This window comes from Rhipicephalus sanguineus, chromosome 1, assembly GCF_013339695.2.
Source record: "Rhipicephalus sanguineus isolate Rsan-2018 chromosome 1, BIME_Rsan_1.4, whole genome shotgun sequence".
NCBI classification, from domain to species: domain Eukaryota; kingdom Metazoa; phylum Arthropoda; class Arachnida; order Ixodida; family Ixodidae; genus Rhipicephalus; species Rhipicephalus sanguineus.
In genome coordinates, this window is record NC_051176.1 from 318653923 (window position 1) to 318676027 (window position 22105).

Below are 22105 nucleotides of genomic sequence, written 5' to 3' on the forward strand. Positions count from 1 at the left end.
AGTTGGACAAAATGCCACAAGATGTCGCTACCGGCTCCACGGCTGCTGCTACTGCTGAAGCCGTCAACAACTCCAGTAACCAGCTATCTGCAAATGTTACGAAGTCTACAGACAAACTAAAGCTCTCTACTGTCGGCATCGTATTGCGTAGTGGACAGATAACTGCTTCGGCGTTCCGACGTGCGTATATGGCATTTGTATGCCTTGAGAACACAGCGTTGCCCAATCTAAATATGAGTCAGTAAAGCGTACATCACATCACTTGCATGCTACACATAAACACGGTTACAGAGCGCCAATGTTGTCATTTTACTGTTTCCTTCGTCACTTCTCAACCTGCTACTTTACAAATGATCAAAGCAAAAATGTTTCAGCCCACTGTGGCTGCTCGAAGCCTCAGGGAAAACGTCGCTTCAGTAGGACGAAGACGACAAGAACAAAATCGCAGCCACCGGCGAGATTCGCAAAGTGAATCGAGCTTTTCTGACTGATTTTTACGCTCCTCCCAGCTCTTTCATCCATCACCGCACTAGATAAGCAACGTTGTTTGACGATCAAGAAAACAAGCACTCGCAGCACTCAACACAGCAGACGAAACAACAGCGCTGACAACATGGCAGAAGCTGGCCAGTGACGTCATTCGCTCTCGCGGTCACCTGATAGTATTTGTTTACAAGTAGGCCAACTGCGTCACGGGCCCACCAAGGGCTCTTCGAAATCTAAACTGCCTCCAGTCGTAACATACAAGCATATAATTAAACATACCTCTTGCGCTGGTGCAAATGAGTTTCGTTGCTGCTATTAATGAGTCAGTAGCCACTGAGTAAGAGCAAAAAACAGAGGTTCACAAATTTTCTGTCAACACTCCTTTAAGAAAGAAACAGATAGGCACCACCCATCGCACGCATACATTAAGCTGTCTACTAGTGTAGTTCATAATGCTTGCAGATTTTGCTGACCAGATTCTGCTTTGGCGCGGCTTCATTTGAATCATCACTTCCTTGCCGCGTGTCATTCCAGTGTTCCGCCGTGCTTTGCACGCGCCGGGCGTCATCAGTTTCGATTTCGCTCTTGAAATACGACTATGAATATCTCGAACTAAGTGCAATTTTCGTAATTTCTGAAAAATAGGCATACCATAAATTGGCACGCACTACAACTCTGTAAAATAAACACCCGCCTTCAAGTCAATAATGAAAAAGTTAACGAGTTTTTCTTAATTAGTCACGTCAACGTCATTTTAGCTGCGGAAAAGTATTTCCGCCTCAACAGAGTTCACATGCGAAAACGACAGGAGCCCTACTGTCATAGGATCTTTTTTTTTTAATTTGTATTGTCTAAAAAAAACACCCTGTATATACATTCAAATGGGACGCAGTTACGACAGTGAATCCCTGACCGAGTCTATGGTGCCATCGCTCAACGCTTAAGCCGTAGTGGTTCATTACGCCTACTCGTTGGTGCGCACACTGCATACCGCGATAACTTTTTGCGCCATAAGGTTTACTGCGCCGCTCAACTTGCTTACTACACAGTGTATTCCATCTTTTCGAGAAGTGCGGAAATCGGTCGATAAATGATTCCTACTACTGCGCGATTGCGGCGATGCCTTGGCGGGTAAGCATAGGGAAGAAACAAATGCGAGGTGCTGGCCACCGATGAACGCGCCAGCATGACTTACCGCTGACAACGTTATCGCAATAAGTTATCTTCAGCTACGTTCTCGGGCATGCCTGTCGCGTCGCGCTGCTTTAAGCCTAATGCACGCCTTTAGCCACCGATCACTGCTGCTCGTTGTGTGGGACCGTGTTCAAGCGCGCACCGCTCGTTCACACTAATGAAGACGTTATGCATGAGGAGATGACCAATGAGGCCATCAAAAGTAACGCATCTAAAGCTGACTGCAGATGATGACCAAAAAGACAACGAGCCAGCAGGATATGTTCGGCACAACAGAGAATATTCATAATGTTAGTTGCTCTGGCAACACTAAGTGCGTTTGTACTGGGCGCAGTGGCAGAATCGTCTGCTAGCATCTCCATAAGGAGACGCCCGGAGAGGGTGAGCAGCAGAAGTCGTTGGCGGAGCTCTCGGACCAAGAAAATGCGGCCGTTTCGTTTTCAATCCAGCGCCGAATGGTTGCCTTGCCCCCACAAATCGACAAGAACACAATATCAGAGTTCTGTGCGCTTAAAAACTCCTCCTAATAGCAGCTACAAAAGGCACACTGCTCTGCGAAGACAAACTGTTGTTCTGTGGTGACGTGCGCTTCTGATCTGAGGTAGGCGTTCAAGAAATTCTTCGTTCCCAAGAAGATATGACTGTCAAACTCCTAAAACAAGCTTGTGCTGCAATACATCACCATTGTATTTACCGTATTGCAATTGTAAACATGCATCACATACCGAAACCACATTGTTTCTGCGCGGCAATGCTATGCTGCTTTCCTCGGCTAATTTTAGCCAAAGGCATTTTTATACCCTTTGCAATTGTGTGTTTGATCGTTTCTTCAAAAAAATAACAGAGGCATAGACATGTGTGTGAGCGGTACGGCACGAAACAAACAAAAGGGTACTGCACGTTTCAACTGTAAGCAAACCGAGCAGCCCGAGTACATTTATGCTCTTTTACTGCAGTTGCTTATAATGCATTGTGGAGGGTTCGCGATCAGCGGGAATTTGATTATGGCCGGGGTGCAACAACCGAAATAGGATTTGGAGCAATTTTTGGAGCAGCAAAATGTTGCTTTTGGAGCACAAAAATCCAAATTTGGAGCAGGTTACGAAAAAAAACCTGAATTTTTTAGCACGAAATCTCAAATTTGGAGCAGTATAACAAAGAAGGCTTACTTTTAGAAAAGAAAAAGAACCATTAAAAATCAGCTAACTCATGCACAGTGAACCACTGCTATTTCAATAAAAGCAGTGTGTTGAGCCACCCCACAGTGTGAACTAAGTCCACATTAGCATTTGCAGGGCCTGTCCAATAATTCGACAGGCACTGCAAATGCTAATGTGGACCTGTGAACCTGGTATCTTCGAAATTCGGGAGATTCGTAAAGCAGGAGCAAGTGGGGGTGGAGAAAAAAAGAAAACTGGCGTACGTTTTTGTCAATTTGTTTCTCAAGGCCACAGAAACGCCACACACAGCAGCTCCAAATGATTGCCAATAATTTTTTAGACGTCCGCGATCATACTAGTACTGGTAATTACACGACGCGTGCACGAATGAGTAATTAAGGAACAAAATGTGCTGTGTCCCTGACAGCTAGTACTAATAGCTCCTTATAAATCTCAGTACGCTTTTCTGCAGGACACCAGTGTACTGCGGCCAAATCGGCTGAAAAAGCGTTCTGCACGAAATAAAACAAGCATCAGGAAATTTGAGAACCACTGTCCTTTAATTACGACAGCAATTATATGGACACTCTCGATGGGTTTTTGCCGTCATGTCCCGTATAAAGTCCAAATTGATAACATGTCCCTGTGCATAGTATGTTCTACCGCGGGTGAAAGCGCGCGAGTGCGTGTGACGAACGCGGCTGAAGCAGAGATCAAATGAGGCAGCCCATCTCCATCGCTCGGAGGGCGCATGCGATAACACTACACCGCTCAGGAGGCCTGCCGTCGAAGCAGAGAGGAAACGGCCCACCCGTCTTGAACGAGCATGAATAGACGCGAGAGGGGAGGGGTGTCGATCGAGCAGCAACATCGAACTTTGACTCTCAAGGGCGCTGGCGCGCGCGCTATCGTGGCAGCCATCAGCGGGCGGTTTGTATACCCTTCTACGTGCTGCGCTCTCAATGCGAAGACACTGTGCAGAAAGAGCATCTTTCCCTGAAGCGGCCGCATTCTCTTACACCAACGTCTGTAGAGTTACGCGAGATCGGATACAAAAGTTTGCTGTCAGCCTCACTTCGTATAGCATTACAATTTGTTGCTATCGCATTCACTGCTTCGTCCTTGCGGTGAAACTGTGACTTTTCATTCGCGCGGGGGAAGGGGGGGGGGAGTTTAGGGTCTGCGCGTCTGTGTTGGATGATGCCCACACTGCAGACCACCAATGCGGCCTCCATTTCTCGCTAGAACTTGCACAACTGAGAAAATTTTGAAGCTGGTCGGGCATTTTGGCGCAGCGTGGCACAAGTTCAACAAATTTCACGGTTTTGGCTCAGCTTGGCGCAAAAATAAGAAATTGTATCAAATTGGCGCCATTGGTGCAGCTGTTGCACCCGTTATGGTAATCTACCGAACGAACAGCTCCACTGTGTTGGCTCCGTTACTAGAGCTCCAGCAATTCGCAGTGCACGCTGGCTAAAGAAAGCAAAATAAAAATAAAAGGGGGGGGGGGAGGTGTCAAGTGACAGGAAGACGTGGCATGCCACAATGCCACAGAGATGCCTGTGGAGGCCCATGCACCGATCGAGTCTCGTGTGGCGGCACTGGAGATTTTCCCCACACACACACAGCAGCGCCTGTGGCACTGATATTTACTACACATCTTTCTCACCTTAAGCCATCAACATAGCCTTATGCACGTTTATATACGCAAACCATTGCTTTCATCGATCTGCAACACAGACAAGCAAATGTTGATCAATCATGCTCTCTCGCGCGTGCGCGACTTCAGTCTGTTTAAAAATGCACATACCGAAACTTTGGCAAGTCTAGCTTATATTGTACGCAAGACGCCTTTTTGCAGACAGACACTTTTGTGTGCGCCTATCATTTTCGAAATAAGCGCAGTGCCTCTTGTTGACGAAACCAGTTCGTGTCAGTACTTTGTTTTTTCCTTTCAGTCAGGTAACCAATACATTCCATTAAAATTGGTGTTCCCTTTCTTATTGTCGCGTGGTCGTGACGTCGACGAAGGCAGCAGTCAGCACGTCCGGGATGAAACTATTTGGCCGAACTTGTGGCCGAGAAACTGAAAGTAAACTACAGCAATACACTGATAGCGGCGAATAGAACGTCGACCGTCAATCAACTGACAAGCAGTGAAGCGCGTCGGCATTTATGCATGTGCCGTAGAATATTCCAGCGTTATCGCTGGTTGTTGGCAATCTCTAGGACAAGCTCGAATGTTCGCGTCTTGCGCGGAATCTTAACAAAATGATCTACAATCATCGCGAAGCTTCTCGAACAATGAGGCACGGTTTGCGCTGAGCGTTGCTGACAGTTTTTGTGGGCAAAAACCGAATACAGCAAAAGTAATAATAAGAAACGCACGTGGCATTATTGTCACAGCTCCCTTGTTGCTTGAACAGTGCACACAGCATCGGGAAGTCATTGCAGAATGAAGATGAAAAATCTGCAGCTAGACCCGAAATGCTGCAATACACAACTGGTAAATGGCGAAAACAGCGCGAAAGAAGACGCAGCACAAGCGAAGGAACACAAAGGAAAAGCGCTGTTTTTCCCTTTACAAATGTGCGACCAACTAGCCCAACGAACCACACTTCTGAAATGCAACTGGTTTCGTTTTCCCTAACACGGGAAGATGGTGGATGGAACTTGCAGCACTGTCAACAGATGGTGCTCTATGTTTGAAATATCCCCTATTCATTCGTTTTTTGGCGAGCACAACGACAATGTGGCAATAGACCACTTTTGACAATGCAAAGGCAGAGCTGTGAAATCGCTGCAAGGCAAGGCTTCGTGAAGTAAGCTTACTGCAGTGATGCTACCGAGGACTTCTGATTTGGAGCAATTTTTGGAGCAGCAAAATTTCCGTTTTGGAGCACTTTGGAGCAGCAAAATTTTCATCTTGGAGCACTTTGGAGCAGATAATTTTGCATCTGGGAGCACTCTGGAGCAGCGAATTTTACATCCTGGTGTGCACTACAGAAGCATGTTGCAATAACATTCAAGCACCGGAATATTACTATGGGGCTCTTATGAAGGCTAGAAATATTTCGATTCATTGCAAATCTCATGGAAAAAATCATCTCAGGAGAACTCCATACTTCACTCGCTAATGAAAAAATAAGGGCTCATGCAGTTGAGTGTTCTGAATTAACCTCTTCGGCGATTATTTTCGACACTAGCAAATAAACAGAATACCAGATCAATAAAATTGCACTTTATGAAATAACACTCTAAATACATCTACGTGGTTATCAGCAGACGTGGTAGACAAACACCGCGATGTACAGCAGTGCCTCAATGCCAAAGAGCCACACTGTCCCTAATGCATTCCCCTAGGAAAACTCCAAGGCGAAAGCCAGGTTCTTTTTCTTCTCGATCGACGGGTTGATCCTCCCCCTCCTTCTCTGCAAGCTATCTGCACCTCACCTGGTTTTGCGCTAGCTCCATGATCGGCGCACCGATTACGGAAGCAGTGTAAAGCGACGATGTCGTGATGGCGTCATCACGTGACATCACGATATATTACGCCATGATGACGTCACAAGTTTTGACGATCTATGACGTGATGATGACGCCATCACATGATTATTTTTTGCATCAATCGATTGACGCCGTCGACGGTCAATTTTCGTGTTTGATAAAACATCTGATGCTTTCGCATTAATATTGCGTATTGAACGTTAACAACCTGGCCTTACATACCAAACTGTCCTCCACCATGTCACATCCTTGTCATGCGCGAAACAGTTTCGCTTATCCATTTCACAGAGTGAAATGGCTCCTCAACTTTTTTAAATGTTTATTGTGATAACAATTACATGGACACTCTCCGCGGATTTTTGCCGTCGCCATTGCCGTAATTTTCTGTATAAAGACCAAATTAATAACACACCACGCGCATTCTAGCCGCGGGTAAAAGCTCGCGAGCGCTGGCGACGAACGCGGCTGAAGCGGAGATTAAGCTAGCCGGCCGTCTGTCTCCGTCGCACGGACAGCGCATGAGATAACATCTTTTGCTCACCAAACAAAGAGGAAACGCCCCGCCCGTCTTTCGTAAGGAGCATGAAAGGACGCCAGGGGAGCGGGGGGGGGGGGGGGGGGGGACCGCATCGTTCGAAGGGCGCAGTCGCTTGCGCGCGCGCCATCTCGAGGCATCAGGAGACGGCTCGTAAACTTGCTGTGCTTTCAACGCTTACTTCGTGTTTAGAGAACTCAGAGCAAGAAAACGCTTCGTTTCCTGGAGCGGCCATATTCCCTTAAACCAGTGTTTTGTTGAGTTACGCGAGATCGAATCCAAGAGTTAGCTGCTAGCCTTACTTCATTTAACAATACAATCTGTTGGTATCGCATTCATTGCTTCGCCCTTAAGCAAAACTGAGTTTTTTTACTCGTCAGCTATTGACCCCCGAAAGCGAGGGGCGGACGTGTAACATGGGGTAGCCGCTTCACTATGGGCCGTCAGCGACGGGCCCGCTACTGACAGCTGCATATTTACGGCTGCTCCGACCAGGATAAATGCTTTTATTAATGAGATTACGTTTTTAAAAAGCAAGCAAAAAATTCGAATTGGAACCCTAGCACGTGAACTCGAAAGGGCAGGGCCTTTTAGGGGGTATTACGCAGAGTGATTAAACTCGGACGTGCTGGTATAAGCAATTACGAAAAAGCTCTTCCGAATGAAGATCCATGGATAAAGTATATCTGAGGAAAGTGTGAACGCGTTTCCACCGTTCGCGTGCTCCTCCATAAACGCGAAGCAAGGAAAATTCGATATTGTTCCATATATATACTGCTAGCGATCCCAGATTTCATTCCGCGATGTCCAGAAACAGAAGTGACAGACATTTTAGCAGCACACATGTAGTTATTACTGAACATTGCTTCCCTTACGTGCCGTGCGACGCTTGAAACGAGCTATCAGCAGCGTTTCTAGAACAGACGACGTCCGCCGATGTCTCGCTACCGAGAGGCATAGACGTCACGAGCCTCTGCGGAGAGCGCGTTTTGCTGTCGAGCCGACTTGCAGAACAGAAGCTGCGTCGGCACCATGCATGGCATCGTGGCTTATTCGGGACGCACGCGCGAGCGCTATTTATTCAGCGGAATAATTCTTGGTCCATGGTTGCGACTTTGGCAGCCCCAAAATCAAGCTGCACATGTTCTGACGCGCCGGCCGTGCGATTGCCGGTGATAGACGCCCCCAAACCCGAGACTTTGGCGCAGTTTGGCGCAATTTTCGTCGATATTATCAGGATGGCGCAGTAAATACAATTTGGCGCACTTTGGCGCAGTTGGCGCAGGAGTGGAATCACTGTTACTGACTTTTGGCAATAAATTTGGCAAAAGACAGTTCCCTTTTTTTTCTGTCTAATTACACCGATGATAGTCCCACAAAAGCCCATGTTTTGCTTTCCCTGGCGATGTCGTTAGTGCAGGTTCCAACTGTAACCCCAATCTTCTGAGCAAGGTGTCTGTGCCTTACAGCACTATGCTTCCCTCCAGAGCCATCATTGTATCGCTGTCGATGTCTTAAGAAAAGAAACAATGGAAGATGACCAACAAAAATTCTAAAAAGCAGCTATTATTGAACATTATCATGTGAATGACTGCAGAGGAAAAATAACTAAGCCATCTTACTGAATTTACTGTATTTGTGCAATATTAATAAGAGTTAAGAGCAAAGTAAGATGTAATCCGCTACTTCTCATTAATTCCTGAATCCCTTTCAGAGGCATTAAGTGGTCACTGTAATCAATTACATTTTTTAATCCATTATTTGTAACTGATTTTTTCTCTTTTTCTTTTATTCTATAATGTGTACAAGTTGTTCGTGTCCTTCGTGTAACTAGAAAGCTGCACCTCAATCCCTTGCACTGCTTTCGAACCGAAAGAAAAACATTTCGAAATGAAACTTTGTTGCAGTGCGATGAACAGTACTCTCTTACCTCAACATGGCTTCTCTCGTGATTGGTACGATGGGTAGTTGCGTCCGCTGGCCGAGGCTTGGACACGTGCACATCTTTTGCACTGGTGCTTGAACTGCTGCCAAATGAGCTGTTCTTGCTGAATCGATCCTTGCTTGACCCTGTGCAGGTCAAGTTAACAGCCGTTGATCATCCTCTTTCTTCAGTACAATAGCTTCTGCAACTGTAATGGCTGCTTGAGCATGCATTAGCCATTACGCTAGCAAAATAACACAATGCCAAACTAATGAATCTGGAATGGGCCCATACACTTAGGAACATTACAAAAACACAACCCGGCCTTCCCATCTACAGTTTCCTGTCTCATATTATGCTAAACTTGCCCTGTTTTCACAGCACGCAATATACTCAAAGTGAATTCCACTGGGAAACAGTAGCGCTTAAAGGCACACTGCAAGTGCTCTCTTCAGAGCAGCATGTTTCAGCGGTCGAACAGAAGTAGGAGCACTGTCATCCAGTGGCGGAGCGAGATCAGCTTTGCTGCGTCGAGGGCAGCCAGGAGCAGTGTGACCAGCACTCACTTGAATAGCAGAGTAGGAAGGACGTAAGGTGACTACTAAACGTGATATCCTCCTCAGTCATTTTTATTTTGCTTCAGCCAGTGAGTGCAGCCGCAAGAGAGGCCGCCAAGTGTAGTTTGACCCCAGTGTTGTTGACGTTGTTTGCAAAAGCGAGCTTCACAGCGATTTTGCATCAGAATTCCCCCGTATTTTGCTGCTATCCCACAGAGAATAATGGGTTTCAACATTTTCAATCGCCTGATAGATATCTCCTCACTGCTGTCCAGATGCATGTCCTATTCCACTGGCAGATTCAGTGGTCCTGCTCCCACTGCTTTGCAGCCCCTCTCCTGAATGCCCGGTGCCTCTACTCCTGTTCTCTCAATGGAAATCACAATCAGAAAACAGTCCTAGAGCTGTGCACGGGCCGTATTTCCGAGCCCGAGCCCGGCCCGGGCCCGCTGACTTTGTCGAAGGCCCGCCCGAGCCCGACGGCAAAGCGCTGCGAGCCCGCCCGGCCCGGCCCGACGTACGAAAACACAAACCCGGGCCCGGCCCGGCCCGGCCCGGCTTTTTGAAGGTTCGCTGCGAAAACAAAACATTGTTTTCCGGTAATTTGGCATTTTATTGAGCATATCGAATATGACCAAACGACACACGACGAACAGTCTCTATTACACGGATTACAAATTGTCGTGCAAAAACAGCAAGCAGTCCAACGATTCCGGCTTCAACGAAGTGCGGCGCTTTTTCATTATGTAGCCCGCCGAACTGAAGTTACGTTCGCTGCTTGCACTCGTCGCCGGAATTGCTAATATCTTTTTGCGAGACTGGCAAGCTTGGGAATTTTATTTGCATTGCATACCTGCGACAGCGCGGCACTTTTGCTATACGAGTAGACGGCCTCATGCCAGACACAATGGAGTTCGCTCGTCAAAGCCGTCACGTGTGTGGGGTATGCCAATGCAAGCGTCAGCTTGCACGAAGGCGATCTACGTCGGGTCGCTCGTCGCTGTCGCGTGCATTTTCACTCATATGGGATTTGGCCTTAAATCTAACACGGAACAGTCGCGTGGCGCCGTCACTAGCTCAGGTGGTGTTACTTCTCTGTTTGTCGGAGTGCAACAGAGGCAGTGCTTTACCTGCTCCCCTTTAGTTTAAAGTAGCGAATGGAAAGGAAAAGCGGTAAAGGGCGGTCGCGGAAAAGGCGCTGTATGCGTGCTGGAAAATGATTCCCGCTCATTCTCTATATTTGGGGCTTGAGTCGGGCTTTGCGCCGGGCCCGAGCCCGGCCCGATAAAACTCCAAGTAGCCCGAGCCCGGCCCGGGCCCGAGGAGAAAATACGTCGGGCCGCCCGAGCCCGGCCCGCGGGCCGGGTCGGGCTCGGGCTTTCGGGCTACCCGGAGCCCGTGCACACCTCTAAACAGTCCTGCCCATCAAAACGACACCCTCATCTGGAAAGACAGCAGAAGCAGATACATAGGTCAAAATAAGCAGCTTGTAAGAAAACACAAAGCAGATGTGGTTTTACGGCTATCTGCATAACCCTTCCACTACCTCGCGGGATTCCTCAGAACTGCTTTGCCATATTCAATGTGCTTAGAGCAGTCAATTACAAAGCCCTTGCCAGCCTTCTGGTTAGCTGGATAGAGCATCCGCCCCAGGAAGATTTGCTTCCAGCTTGGATCCCCAATCCAGACAAATTTTTCATCTACTAGGCAGTTTTTTTTTTTTTGAAATCTGTATGAATTTTCTTATAGCTTCATGCCACAAATGGATGGATGGCAATTTTTCCTTTTATCAGTACTTTGTGTTGGAAATCTAAGTCACAAAACTCAAGCACCATTTTATATTCTAGAAAATCAGAAAACTTGTTCCCTATTTCTGCCTAAGGAGAATATATATGTACGCAAACAAAAACTGGCAAGAATATTTTCATAGTAATTATGGAACATTGCAATTACGGCACTTCAAATTGCATTCAGAAAGAAACTCAGTTTATCAAAAATTACATGCTGGTCTTTGAGGGGTTAGTTTGTGTGTTCTGGTAAAAGAGACTTTTTGGACAGGACAATCTGCTGTTGAGATTTTTGTGCAGGATGAGAACCACCGGTCTCAAGAACAAATTTAACAAAACTGAGCTAGCTGATACAAAATTAATTTGTAATAAGGCAAGTAAACATGCACACGATATCATTGAGAAAATATGCTCAGACTTAACAAATAACGAATCTAGGGCTGGCCACCAGAAGTACGCCGTGGAGGAGAAGAAGAAAATTTAAGAAAAAAAGACGACGAAGTGCGCATGTGGTGCGACGCGCCAGTGCTGGTAGCCGGGTCTCGGCCTGAATGCTGCCCGAAAAAACTGTGACTTGCCATGCGGAGATGCAGCTGCCTCCAACAAAACAAAAAGTGAAGCAGTTTCTCCAGCTATGCAAATGGCACCTTCAGTATGCACTGACACAAATGAGGGGAGGCCGACAAATCTACTCATCACACATGTCATTGGGGGGGGGGAGGCAGTAGGTGTTGCACGCTGATGCGTCATGAGGGATGAACAAGGATTCAAGGAATGTCCTTTTTCCTCTCATTTGTGTCAGTGTATACCAGAGGTGTAACAGGGTACATGGGTTTGGGAGCAGTCCTGGGAACCAGCAAAAGTGGCTTTTGGAGCAGGCTTGGAGCATCCAGAAAGACATTTTGGAGCGAGCTTGGAGCAGCCAGAAAGGCCTTTTCGAGCAAGTTTGTAGCAGTCAGAGAGAATGTTCAGAGCAGGCACAGACCCTTTTCACAGCACTTGTGAAGCAACATTTGTCCAATATTGCATTTGGCAAGCCCTAAGCTAAAGTGTGCAATAGCCTTATTTAGCTATGTACAGCCGCCCATTTTTTAAAACCTAAACGTGCGAGCGTGAACCGCCGAGTCAATAAGTGCTGTATAACGAAGCACAGTGGCGAAATGAACGAGATTCTGCACGTGCGCTCGATGAGCAGTCGTGTGCACGTCTTTGCTAGGCTGTTCCAAGAACCGGACACCACCCCTGCCCCTTTTAAACACATGCGTTGCAGTCATCCTTTTCTCTTTTCTTAAGGCTGCCATCAAGTTATCAAAAAAAAAAGGCCACGTGGTCGTGTGTGAGATGGATGGGATGTGATATACAGCCACTAATTAATCAGCATTTTTTTTCCTTTTTCCTGTGGTTCACGCAGCACTTTGCTAAGTGAGTAAGTGAGTAAAATCTTTATTGAACATGTCCGGCATCACTGAGCGGGGTGAGGCTACCCCGGCCTAGGTGACGACCTCGAGTCCTTGGACCAGGGTGGCATCCTGGGCATGCCAGACGGCCCACAGTTGATCGGCAAGGTCGTGGCTGAGCAGAGCCGCCTCCCATCGCGCCTCGCGGTTCGAGACTGCCATGTCTACCGGGTTCGTAAGGGACTGCTGCTCGCTACCGGTAGACTTCCACAGCATGTGCTGCAGCGTCGCTCTGGCTCCGCACGCTTTACACGCGTCGGACGTATGTCTGGGTAGCAGAGGCGAAGGATCACCGGATTCGAGTGCGTGTGTGTCTGTAGTTGTCTCCAGGCAACCTGCTGTTTCTTGTTTAGTTTGGCGTGGGGTGGAGGATATTTGCATCGGTTCAGTCTGTAGTGTTGCGTGATGTCTCTGAAAGTGGTCATGCGATCCCCCCATGTCCATTCCCACATCGCTGTCGAAGTGTGCGAGACATCGGGACTGCCGGCAGGCGTCGCAGCTCGGCGTGCAAGTCCTCGAGCCACGGCGTGGGCAGTCGCGTTGCCCGCAAGTGGAGGGTCAGTGTGGGCGGAGGTCCATATGAGGAAACTGTCGTTTTTGCGGCAGATGTTGCCTTCGTGATTTTGGAGAATGCGGGCCGCTTCGCGGGAGATCCGGCTGCTGGCGTAGTTGCGTATCGCCGCCTGCGAGTCGCCTATTATCACCTCGGCGTCCGTGGTTGCCATCACGAGAGCTATGGCAGCTTCTTCGGCCACCTCCGTCTCTCCCGTGCCTATCGTCACACTCGTGACGCAAGTTCCTATGTGATCCGTGATCTCGACCGCGAAGCCACGGTGGCACTCGTAACGGGCCGTGTCCACGTAAACCGTGTCTTTACTATTGCCAAATTTCTTTTAAAGGTCTTGGGCGCACCTGTTGCGCCGACCGATGTGATGTGTTGGGTGCATGTTCTTAGGCAACGGCAGAATGACGATGCGCTCGCGAATACGTCTGGGTATCCTGACCTTTTCACCGCGCTGCGTATGGTAGTTGATGCCCAGTGTCTCGAGGATGTGTCGACAGGTTCTGGTCTTCGCCAGACGTTCGCACTGGGCAATGTTGTGTGCTTTGATTATCTCGTCTAGAGTATTGTGTAACTCCAGCTCGAGAAATAATTCCGTGCTGGTATTGACCGGTAATCCAATTGCACGTCTGTACGCCTTGCGGATGAGACGATCTAGTTTGGTGCGTTCAGTTGCCTGCAACTTGAGGTAGGAGGCGACGTACGTTATGTGGTTCACAACGAAAGCATGTACAGTCGACGACCGATAATTCGGACTCCACGGGGAACGTAAATATCCGAAATATCGAATGCCCGAAAAAACGAATGCGTCAGAAAAAAAAAATACTTTTATTGACACTTCAGGGTCCCGGTGGCCAAAAAAAGTTGTCAATGCGTTGCTGCACGCCATAGAGTTTCTTACAATAATACCTAGAGGGGATTCTGGCGCTAGTGTTTACACGGGCTTCTTGAGCGGCGCTTCAACCACCATGGGAATGATGGGAAGTACAGGCTTCGGGTTTGCTTCGGATGAATTAGCTTCTTGAGATTCGTGACGCTTGTTTGCCGAGTGTAAAACAAAGTGATATAAAGTTATTTCCAATTAAAACTTGCTTCATTCTTTTGTACGTAAAACTTGCTGCAAAAAGTTTGCGTGACCGTGAGATGGAACTGAAACCTGGACAAATTCAACCACCAGGGTATGCATTGCTCTGCAATTGTGTTCCAGATTTGGCGTCACAATATAATAATTTATTTTCTTTACAACACTTGAAACAAATGTGCTTGTCTTTCCATAGAAAATACGCATTATCTATTTATGGAAATAACAGTACCGTATTGAGTGAGAAACACTTCACGTATCATCTGCTGCGATGCCAGATGCGTCTGTCCAAGTGGCCTGCCCCCAACGCATCTCTCGTTTTGTTGTGAAGTGAAATCAGAGGAGCGTGATGGTGCGTCTACTTCGCTTCGCCGTCTTTTTGCAGTAGATTTGGAAGAGTTTTGACAACTAGCGCTTATCACAAAACGTGAGCTCTACGCAATTTCCTGCACTGGCATGGGACGCTACATCTATGCACAGCGGTGAGTGCACGACGCTTTGCTAAAACTGTCGAATACAACCTATAAAGCTGCAACGTGGCAGCAAACCAAGAAACCTAGCGGTCTTCAGCCTCTTTGAACAACAAAGGCAGTGTCTGAGTGCTTTGCAATGCACCCCACTGCCCACGCCTCACAAAGAACGAAACTGAAACTGTAGAAAAAAATCTGTAGACAGTTTGCTAGCTAACGAAATCCAATCCGAACCCTGTACTTCCCATCATTCCCACGGTGGTTGACCGATCGCAGCGCCAGTTTCCTCTCTAGGTTATTGTATGAAACTATGGTGCACGCACTTCCGTTTACGTGCAACCGAGTCCGCCTGTATCTCTGCCAGTGTGATGTGATCGCTGTACCATGACAAGCTGGTTTCGTTCGTGAAGGCAACGTGTCTGTGCAGCGCACTTAGCGGTCGCACAAAGAGGCAGCATGAATGGCGGCGCGGCGCGTTTGGGTTCTCGCCTATTAAATGCATGCACTATGCATGCAACTGCACCAGGCCACATGCACTACCGAGCAGTTGACTGAAGATGCTTATTGTAAAGCTTGCCAGCGATTGAGCCGTACTGGCGCGTTTGCCACCTGCCGCCATCATGCCTCCGTGCGTTTCCACTGCTTATCCGTAAGGATGTCGGTGCACGGCACCGTGATAGCGGCCCCTTTGAATTGCGGGTCCGCTTCACCCCATAACACTTCGGCATTGCGACAAAGCTGACTTTCGGACTCTGCTACTGTCGCAAACAGGTCGACTCGCGAAAGCGCTTGTTCGAACCTACGAGATGATAGACGCGGCAGAAATGGGGCTTCAATTATTGCTTTTCGGACCTGCAATTTGGACAGAAAGTCCGAAAAATCGGACGCCGAAGAGTTTTAGCGCCCGAAATTTCGGACGTTCTTCTCCATTGACGTCTATGCGGCTGGTGACGGTGCTGCGAAAGCGTCCGAATTTTCGAGCATGTCCAGAAAATCGGCAGTTGACTATCTGCCGCGTTTCGTTGTCGTCGCCGCGGTCTTCAGCACTGGCTGTGAGGGCACCGTTGGCACCATTTCACTCGGATCTTTTGAGACAGCAGAGCGTAAAATAAAGCAAGTCTCAAAATAAAATTGAACGCGCACGCAAAACGCTTTACCGCAGACACATTCGACAGAATGGCGGCGATCGATAGCAGCAATAGGAGACCAGCGCTGGATAGGTGGCGCGCTGAAAAAGGGCGCCAGGCGGGGAGTCGCGACATAACTCAGCCGCTAGCATGGCCTCTGCATCGCCGGCTAATCTCAGAGGCCATGCCACTCCCGCTCAGACAACCAGCCGCACTGTACCGCGGTGAGCGCACGTGCATGCACCGTTCCCGTGCTTCATTTTGGTGCGAACAGCTCGAGCAGCCATTGCACCAGTGATACTGCTCTATGGTTTAGAAAAAAATAACATTGTCTCAAGGCTACTTTCTCAGGAAAGCACTGGAAAACGGAGAGAAGCCCTGCAGAGCAGACAACGTCTGTGCATACGGCGTCGAAGAGACAAGTGCTGTGCTGTGGTGTCGACTCCGTCGTCACCACTTTCTGGTTGCGTCCTGGGATTTGTGTCAAGCTAGTGCAGGCTCACAAGCCTCCATTGATAAGTACATGCTGTGTCAATACCAGCTGCCTACTACTGCAGTAAAAAAAAAAACGTAAGAGGCAAGGGGTAGCTGCGTCAACGTTTTTCTGCCGTGGTATGTAGGCCCAGCCCGTGGTATGTATGCACGCGAACGTGGATCAAGCAAACCACCGTGCTAGCATAGCATGCATGGTGTCACGCTGTTATGCTTGAGGGCGCGAAATAGATTCCCGGCCACGGTGGCGCATTTCGATGGGGTTGAAATACAAAGAACACCCGCGTACTGAGATTTATGTGCACATTAAAGAACCCCAAGCGGTCAAAATTAATCCTGATTCCCACACTACGGCGTGCCTCATTATGATACCTTGTTTGGCACGTAAAACGCCAGCAATTGTCAATGTTGATCAAACACGTTTATTCTAAGCACACAGGCAAGCGAAAAAACTAACACAGTACGTTAGGCGAATTAAACCGCGAGTAAAAATCCAAAACATTTGACCCTTTTCTAGCGAGGCATAAATTGCGATGTCACTTCGCCACGGTAGCCAATGCACAAAAAAGCTTTACCGCATCGGCTGACTCCAGAAAGCTAAGTTTCGAGTAGTCCGCTGCTTTGTTCGTGACAAGAACACTGTCTGTAGCACAAGTGAAGTTCAACGGAGGCATCCATCACGTGCGAATTTCTCATAACAGTTCAGCGGCTTCGACGAACGTGCCCCCATATGCATCTCGTAGACAGACAGCTCTCCTGCATAACTGTTTGCAAATAACGTAGACTACCTGCCTATTGTATCATATTCACTGCACACAATGGCATCAGAAGGAGCTTGGTGGTGGTCAGATGAAAAGATTGTTACATATGCCGCATGCTGCATAATATGTACGTCTTATTTACGACAACACACCGATTAAATTCTGCTCGTTGGCCCCGGTTTCCACTGGTGGCCCTCACTATCAAATAGATCTAGCAGACACGCACAATTCGGTTTAGAAACCAGCCTGACGCCACTAGACAGGAGAGCAAGAGCTCGCCTGACTGCCGGGATGCAACGCCGCATCCGTTCCTATTCATATGTGTTACAAGGAAAAGCACAGAAGGATACGTCCTCCCTCATTTCTACGTATTGTGGCACTTGAATGCGCAACAGTACCGCCAACAGTACCGCCAGCATTCGCCTCAACCAATCGCCCCTTTCATCCGCGGGAGTGGCTGGAGTATGCACGCTTTGACCGCCAGGGCGGCACTGCCCACAACGTGGAAACTCCAGCGCTGGTTCCCTATAGCAGCGCAGCGCGGGATACAGGAACTGGAATGTAGGATGTTCGCGAGGTCGATACGATTTCCCACAGTTGACCAGTGCCTCCATGATTGGCATTTCCAATTACAAATCTCTGAGGCATAAAGTAGCGATCGAAATAAAGCCTCATAGATCACCTATTAGCTTTCATTTTGATCTCTGAGGCCATACTTTGTATGGTACGGGTGCTGGAGGAGATAATGGCTGGCAATTCGGCGTGCGCGACAGTCTCGGACAGGGTCCGGATTATCGAATGTAGATCTGGCAGCTGTCCGAAATATCGGTCGTCTTTGCACGTTACTTCTATGGGATCATCGGCGGTGCCGCACGACTGTCCGAATTACCGAGCATGTCCGAATTATCGGTGTCAGATTTATCGGTAGGCGACTGTACCAGGCGAATGGTATTGCTTTCCTTCATTCTGCTATGTCGATTTGTTATTCATTTCAGCAACCGGATTGTTAAGGCCGTTTCACATAACAGCCTGGCAGATGAAGCTGCACCGGACTGTTCACTGTGCGCATGCACGTATTCTTGTTCATTTCCCCGCTGCACTCCGTCACACGGCGCTGATCACCTCAGCGGTCAACGCTCGCTTGCACATTTGGGTTAAAAAAATGGGCGGCTGTACACAGGTTCGTGTTGTCCTTTTCGTTCTGTTTTACATAGGTCGTTTCCCAATGGCCGCAGTCGTGCAGGTAGTACAATGCCTGGAGAAATATGCTCATATACTGGAAGTTTTCTTCTAGGTTAAACTTCTCAAGAACTGCAAAATAATTCTGGCGTTTTGTTATTGCGGTACTATGCAATACTGGACACAAAAGACCATTCCGCGCAATAAAGTCTGATTTTTTTCGTACAAAAGACACTTTGGTGCAATGAGCTTAAAAAGCACACACGAAAAAAAAAAATGGACAGTGCTTGGTCCCAACGCTTGTAAAACATCAGTCCTTTTTTTTTCTTTTCTTTTTGTTCCTTCCGTGGCGCATACCACCTATTGAGCCAACCTCCATAGCCGATCACAGCCTTGACGAAACGGAAACTACAACCGTTTCGATTAAACCGAAAACACTATGTTTCAGTCGTGTTTTCGGGCCTGGGGCTTGATGGCTGTCGCACCTTGCAGCTAAATTCGGGTGCTGCGGCGCAGTACAGCGCTGATAAATGAGTAAGGCACAGGATTGCGCAAGTAAACAAGTTTGGTGCACAATGGTGCAAATGGCACAGTTGTCCCACCCCTGGTATACTGAAGATGTCACCTGCATAGGTGGCAAAATGTCTATGCCTTTTGTTGCTAATTTGTCTAAGTTGGAGTACTAAACCTTTCTGGTGCGAAGCACCTTATGCGCTCGGGCTGTCGGCGTCTCCTGTCATCGTAGCCTGTCACGGTGTCTCCTGTCGTCGCCTGTCATGGTAAAGCAAGTGGCAAATAAGACAGTGTGTTCACTCAGGAAAAGCTTGCTAGAACGCGCGCTCGCCCGTGAGAGACAGCGCCATGTGCACTTCTCTGAGTGGTAACTAAGACGCCACGTTGGCTCAGGAAAAGCTCTCTTTCCGAGATGGACGCTGTCCTCTCATTGCTATTGAGGTGTCCCTATGGGAAACACCGGTTTAATGTTAGTGGAGCCATCTTGTATATAACAGTTGTGGGAATCGAGCGCGCCCTTCCCTTTGGCACCTCGTTCCCCAGCTAGCGCGCGTGTTGGCCCTGCGCGGCTCAAGCGCCGGGGACCGCCGTTAATCGGCAGTATGGAGACCATGGCGGCAGCGCCAGGCCTCTTTGTCTGGTGCGAGCCATGTGTCGGCTTCCCGGCGCACGGGCATGCGTCCGGGCATGCCTCGACATGCTCACGCCACCAAGCTAGCTTACGTCACTGCGCAACGCCTGTCCTCATTGGCCGCCAGTGACAACCCCCTTCCCCCTTGAGCTCGCTTCTGTCTGACGCGGGCTTGCCCGCGGGAGATGCTCTCAGGCCTTGACGAGAGGTTGACGCGCTGCTCTAGCAGGCGGCTTCTCGTTCGTGTGCTCGACTGCTGCCCTTTGTGTGAGAGTCGTAGCGCCGTAGGCAAGCGTACTTGCTCGGTCTTGCGGAGTTCCCTTTACGGCCTGCAAGCCCGTGACTGTCGTACTGTGCTGCATCTTGGGTTAATAAACCCGTTGTTGTTGTTACCCTGCCTCGTGCGTGGTTTCTGCGCCGTGTCGGAGAATACGACGAACCCGGCCGCAGCGTCGTCGCACGCAGCGGCAGTGGAGAACGTCGCGTCCCTACACGGTCGCGCTCGTAGGTAAGCCTAGTGCAAACCTATCTCCACACAGTATAGCAAGGGGTGGGAAAGGGAAGTGATGAGGGCAATGCCTCCACCCAGGCCCGCGGCCAGGAATTTTTTTTGGGGGGGGGGGCACTTGCTGATACCTTGGCTATTTGAGAAGAACGCCTATTTTCACAATACATTTTCGATACGGGCCTGCCTCCACAGCTTCCTTAGTCTTCACACTACTAGTGCGCAGCTGCCCAATTTTTCAATCATGAATTCACCTGGCTTTTGGAACATTTTTGCACTTGTAGAATAGTCATTACAGATGCAAAGAAATGTAATTAAGAAGCTGAAAAAGCAAGCATCCTCCAGTTGCTTTGTTTGACCGAATCACTTGTCCCACATGAACGAAAGAAAGGGAACTTAAGGGCTCATTTTTCTTTGTTAGGCACAACCGTAATGAAAAACCAACAGACAGTGAGGCCAAGGAAGGCTAGGGGACGTTATATGCAGTCGTTTAACTGTACCGTAGTAATTACAATATAAATGTAAAGAAAGTAAAGTGGACGAAAAGACAACTTGCCGCCGGCAGGGAACAAACCTGCAACCTTTGGATAACGCGTCCGATGCTCTACCAATTCAGCTACAGCGGCAGGCATCCTCTTGTCCACATTATTGGGCATCTCCGTGCATTTAAACCTGGGAGTGTTACAAGCCGGCCGCTGACCAATAATCCCTCTGTAGCGAAGCGATCGAACTTAGTAATGGGTCGTCCTCTCGAACACCTCCTAGTGGGTCGCCCTCTTCGGCTCTTTTCGAAGAGAACGTAACTCGCGCTGAGAGTCAGCCCCGCCTTGACTGTCGCTGTTGAGTATCGTCGCCGCTAATAAACCTCTTTATAATTTGGTGGAGAGTGCTGAGCCTTCACAACAACTTCGGCCCTCGTTCGATGCCCCTGGCTCTTCGATCCCGTACCCTGCCGCCTACCATGTCTCAAGACGCCTCCCAGCAAACGACCCCGCCCGCACCGACATGTCCCGGTGTCCCTCGTATTTGCGACCCTCCAGTCTTCACTGGCGCCGATGGTACCGACGTGGAGGACTGGCTCGCCATTTACGAGCGCGTGAGTGTCCCCAATAAATGGGACGAGGCCGGAAAATTGACTAACCTGGTTTTCTACGTCGCGGGTGTGGCGGGCCTGTGGTACAACAACCACGCATCCGATTTTACGACGTGGTCCGACTTCAAGACCGCCATTATCAACGTGTTCAGCCGACCTGCTGTTCGTAAGCTCCAGGCCGAACAGCGCTTACGTGAACGCGCTCAGCAGACCGGTGAATCATTCACCAGTTACATTGAAGACGTCCTCGACTTCTGTAAGAAAGCAGACGCCACCATGTCCGATTCTGACAAGATCAGGCACATCATGAAAGGCATCGACGACGACGCCTTCACCATGCTGCTCGCCAAGAACCCCAGCACAGTGGCAGAGGTCATAACACTCTGCCAAAGCTATGAGGAGCTGCGCCGGCAGCAATCGATGACCCGTCGCTCTCCATCACGCGACGTCGAGCTTGCTGGCTTGTCGACCATACCCGACCACTCCGCATTGCTCGCAGAGATCAAGACCTTCGTGCGCGAGGAAATCGCGCGCCAGTTCTCTCTGCTGGACTTTGCTCGCCCTCGGTACGCTCAACAGCCGTCGACCACCCTTCTGCCTCCCCTCCGTCGAGCAATTGAGCAGGAAATCGCGGAGGTCATGCCCGAGTACCACCAGCACCATCTGGCTCCTGCACCTTTGAGTTACGCCCAAGTTGTCGCAAGACCGCCCCCTTCAATCGCTACGGCTGCCCCACACATTTACGACGAAGCCTCCACTCGACCTAACTCTTTCGAAGCTGATGTACCGGTAGCCTACGCCGACGTCACGCACAGGCCACGACTGCAGCCCACCATGCAGTCCTATCAGTTGCCACCCCGTCAATCCCGTCCTGCACCATGGGCGGGCCCTGCCCCAGCGAACCGATGGCGCACACCTGACAACCGCCCCATATGCTTCGCATGCGGTCACGCCGGCCACGTGGTGCGCTATTGCAATCGCGTGCAGCCGCCTAGAGTCGCGTCGCCTGCCACCAGCCAGTCGAACCGGCCGTATTACGACCCACCTACGCCTCCGTCGCCGCCCTCTTGCCCAGCTGCATCTA

General features: G+C 49.2%; 1 protein-coding gene across 1 annotated transcript in view; it reads right to left on the reverse strand.

Annotated features, from left to right (window-relative positions):
* The window catches only part of LOC119379474 (WW domain-containing adapter protein with coiled-coil homolog), a 467389-nt gene that overhangs the window by 283372 nt on the left and 161912 nt on the right, over positions 1-22105 (reverse strand). Inside the window, exon 5 of the mRNA XM_037648773.2 lies at positions 8813-8952. Within this exon, the coding sequence (XP_037504701.1) occupies positions 8813-8952 (140 nt within the window). The remainder of the gene's footprint in view (positions 1-8812; positions 8953-22105) is intronic.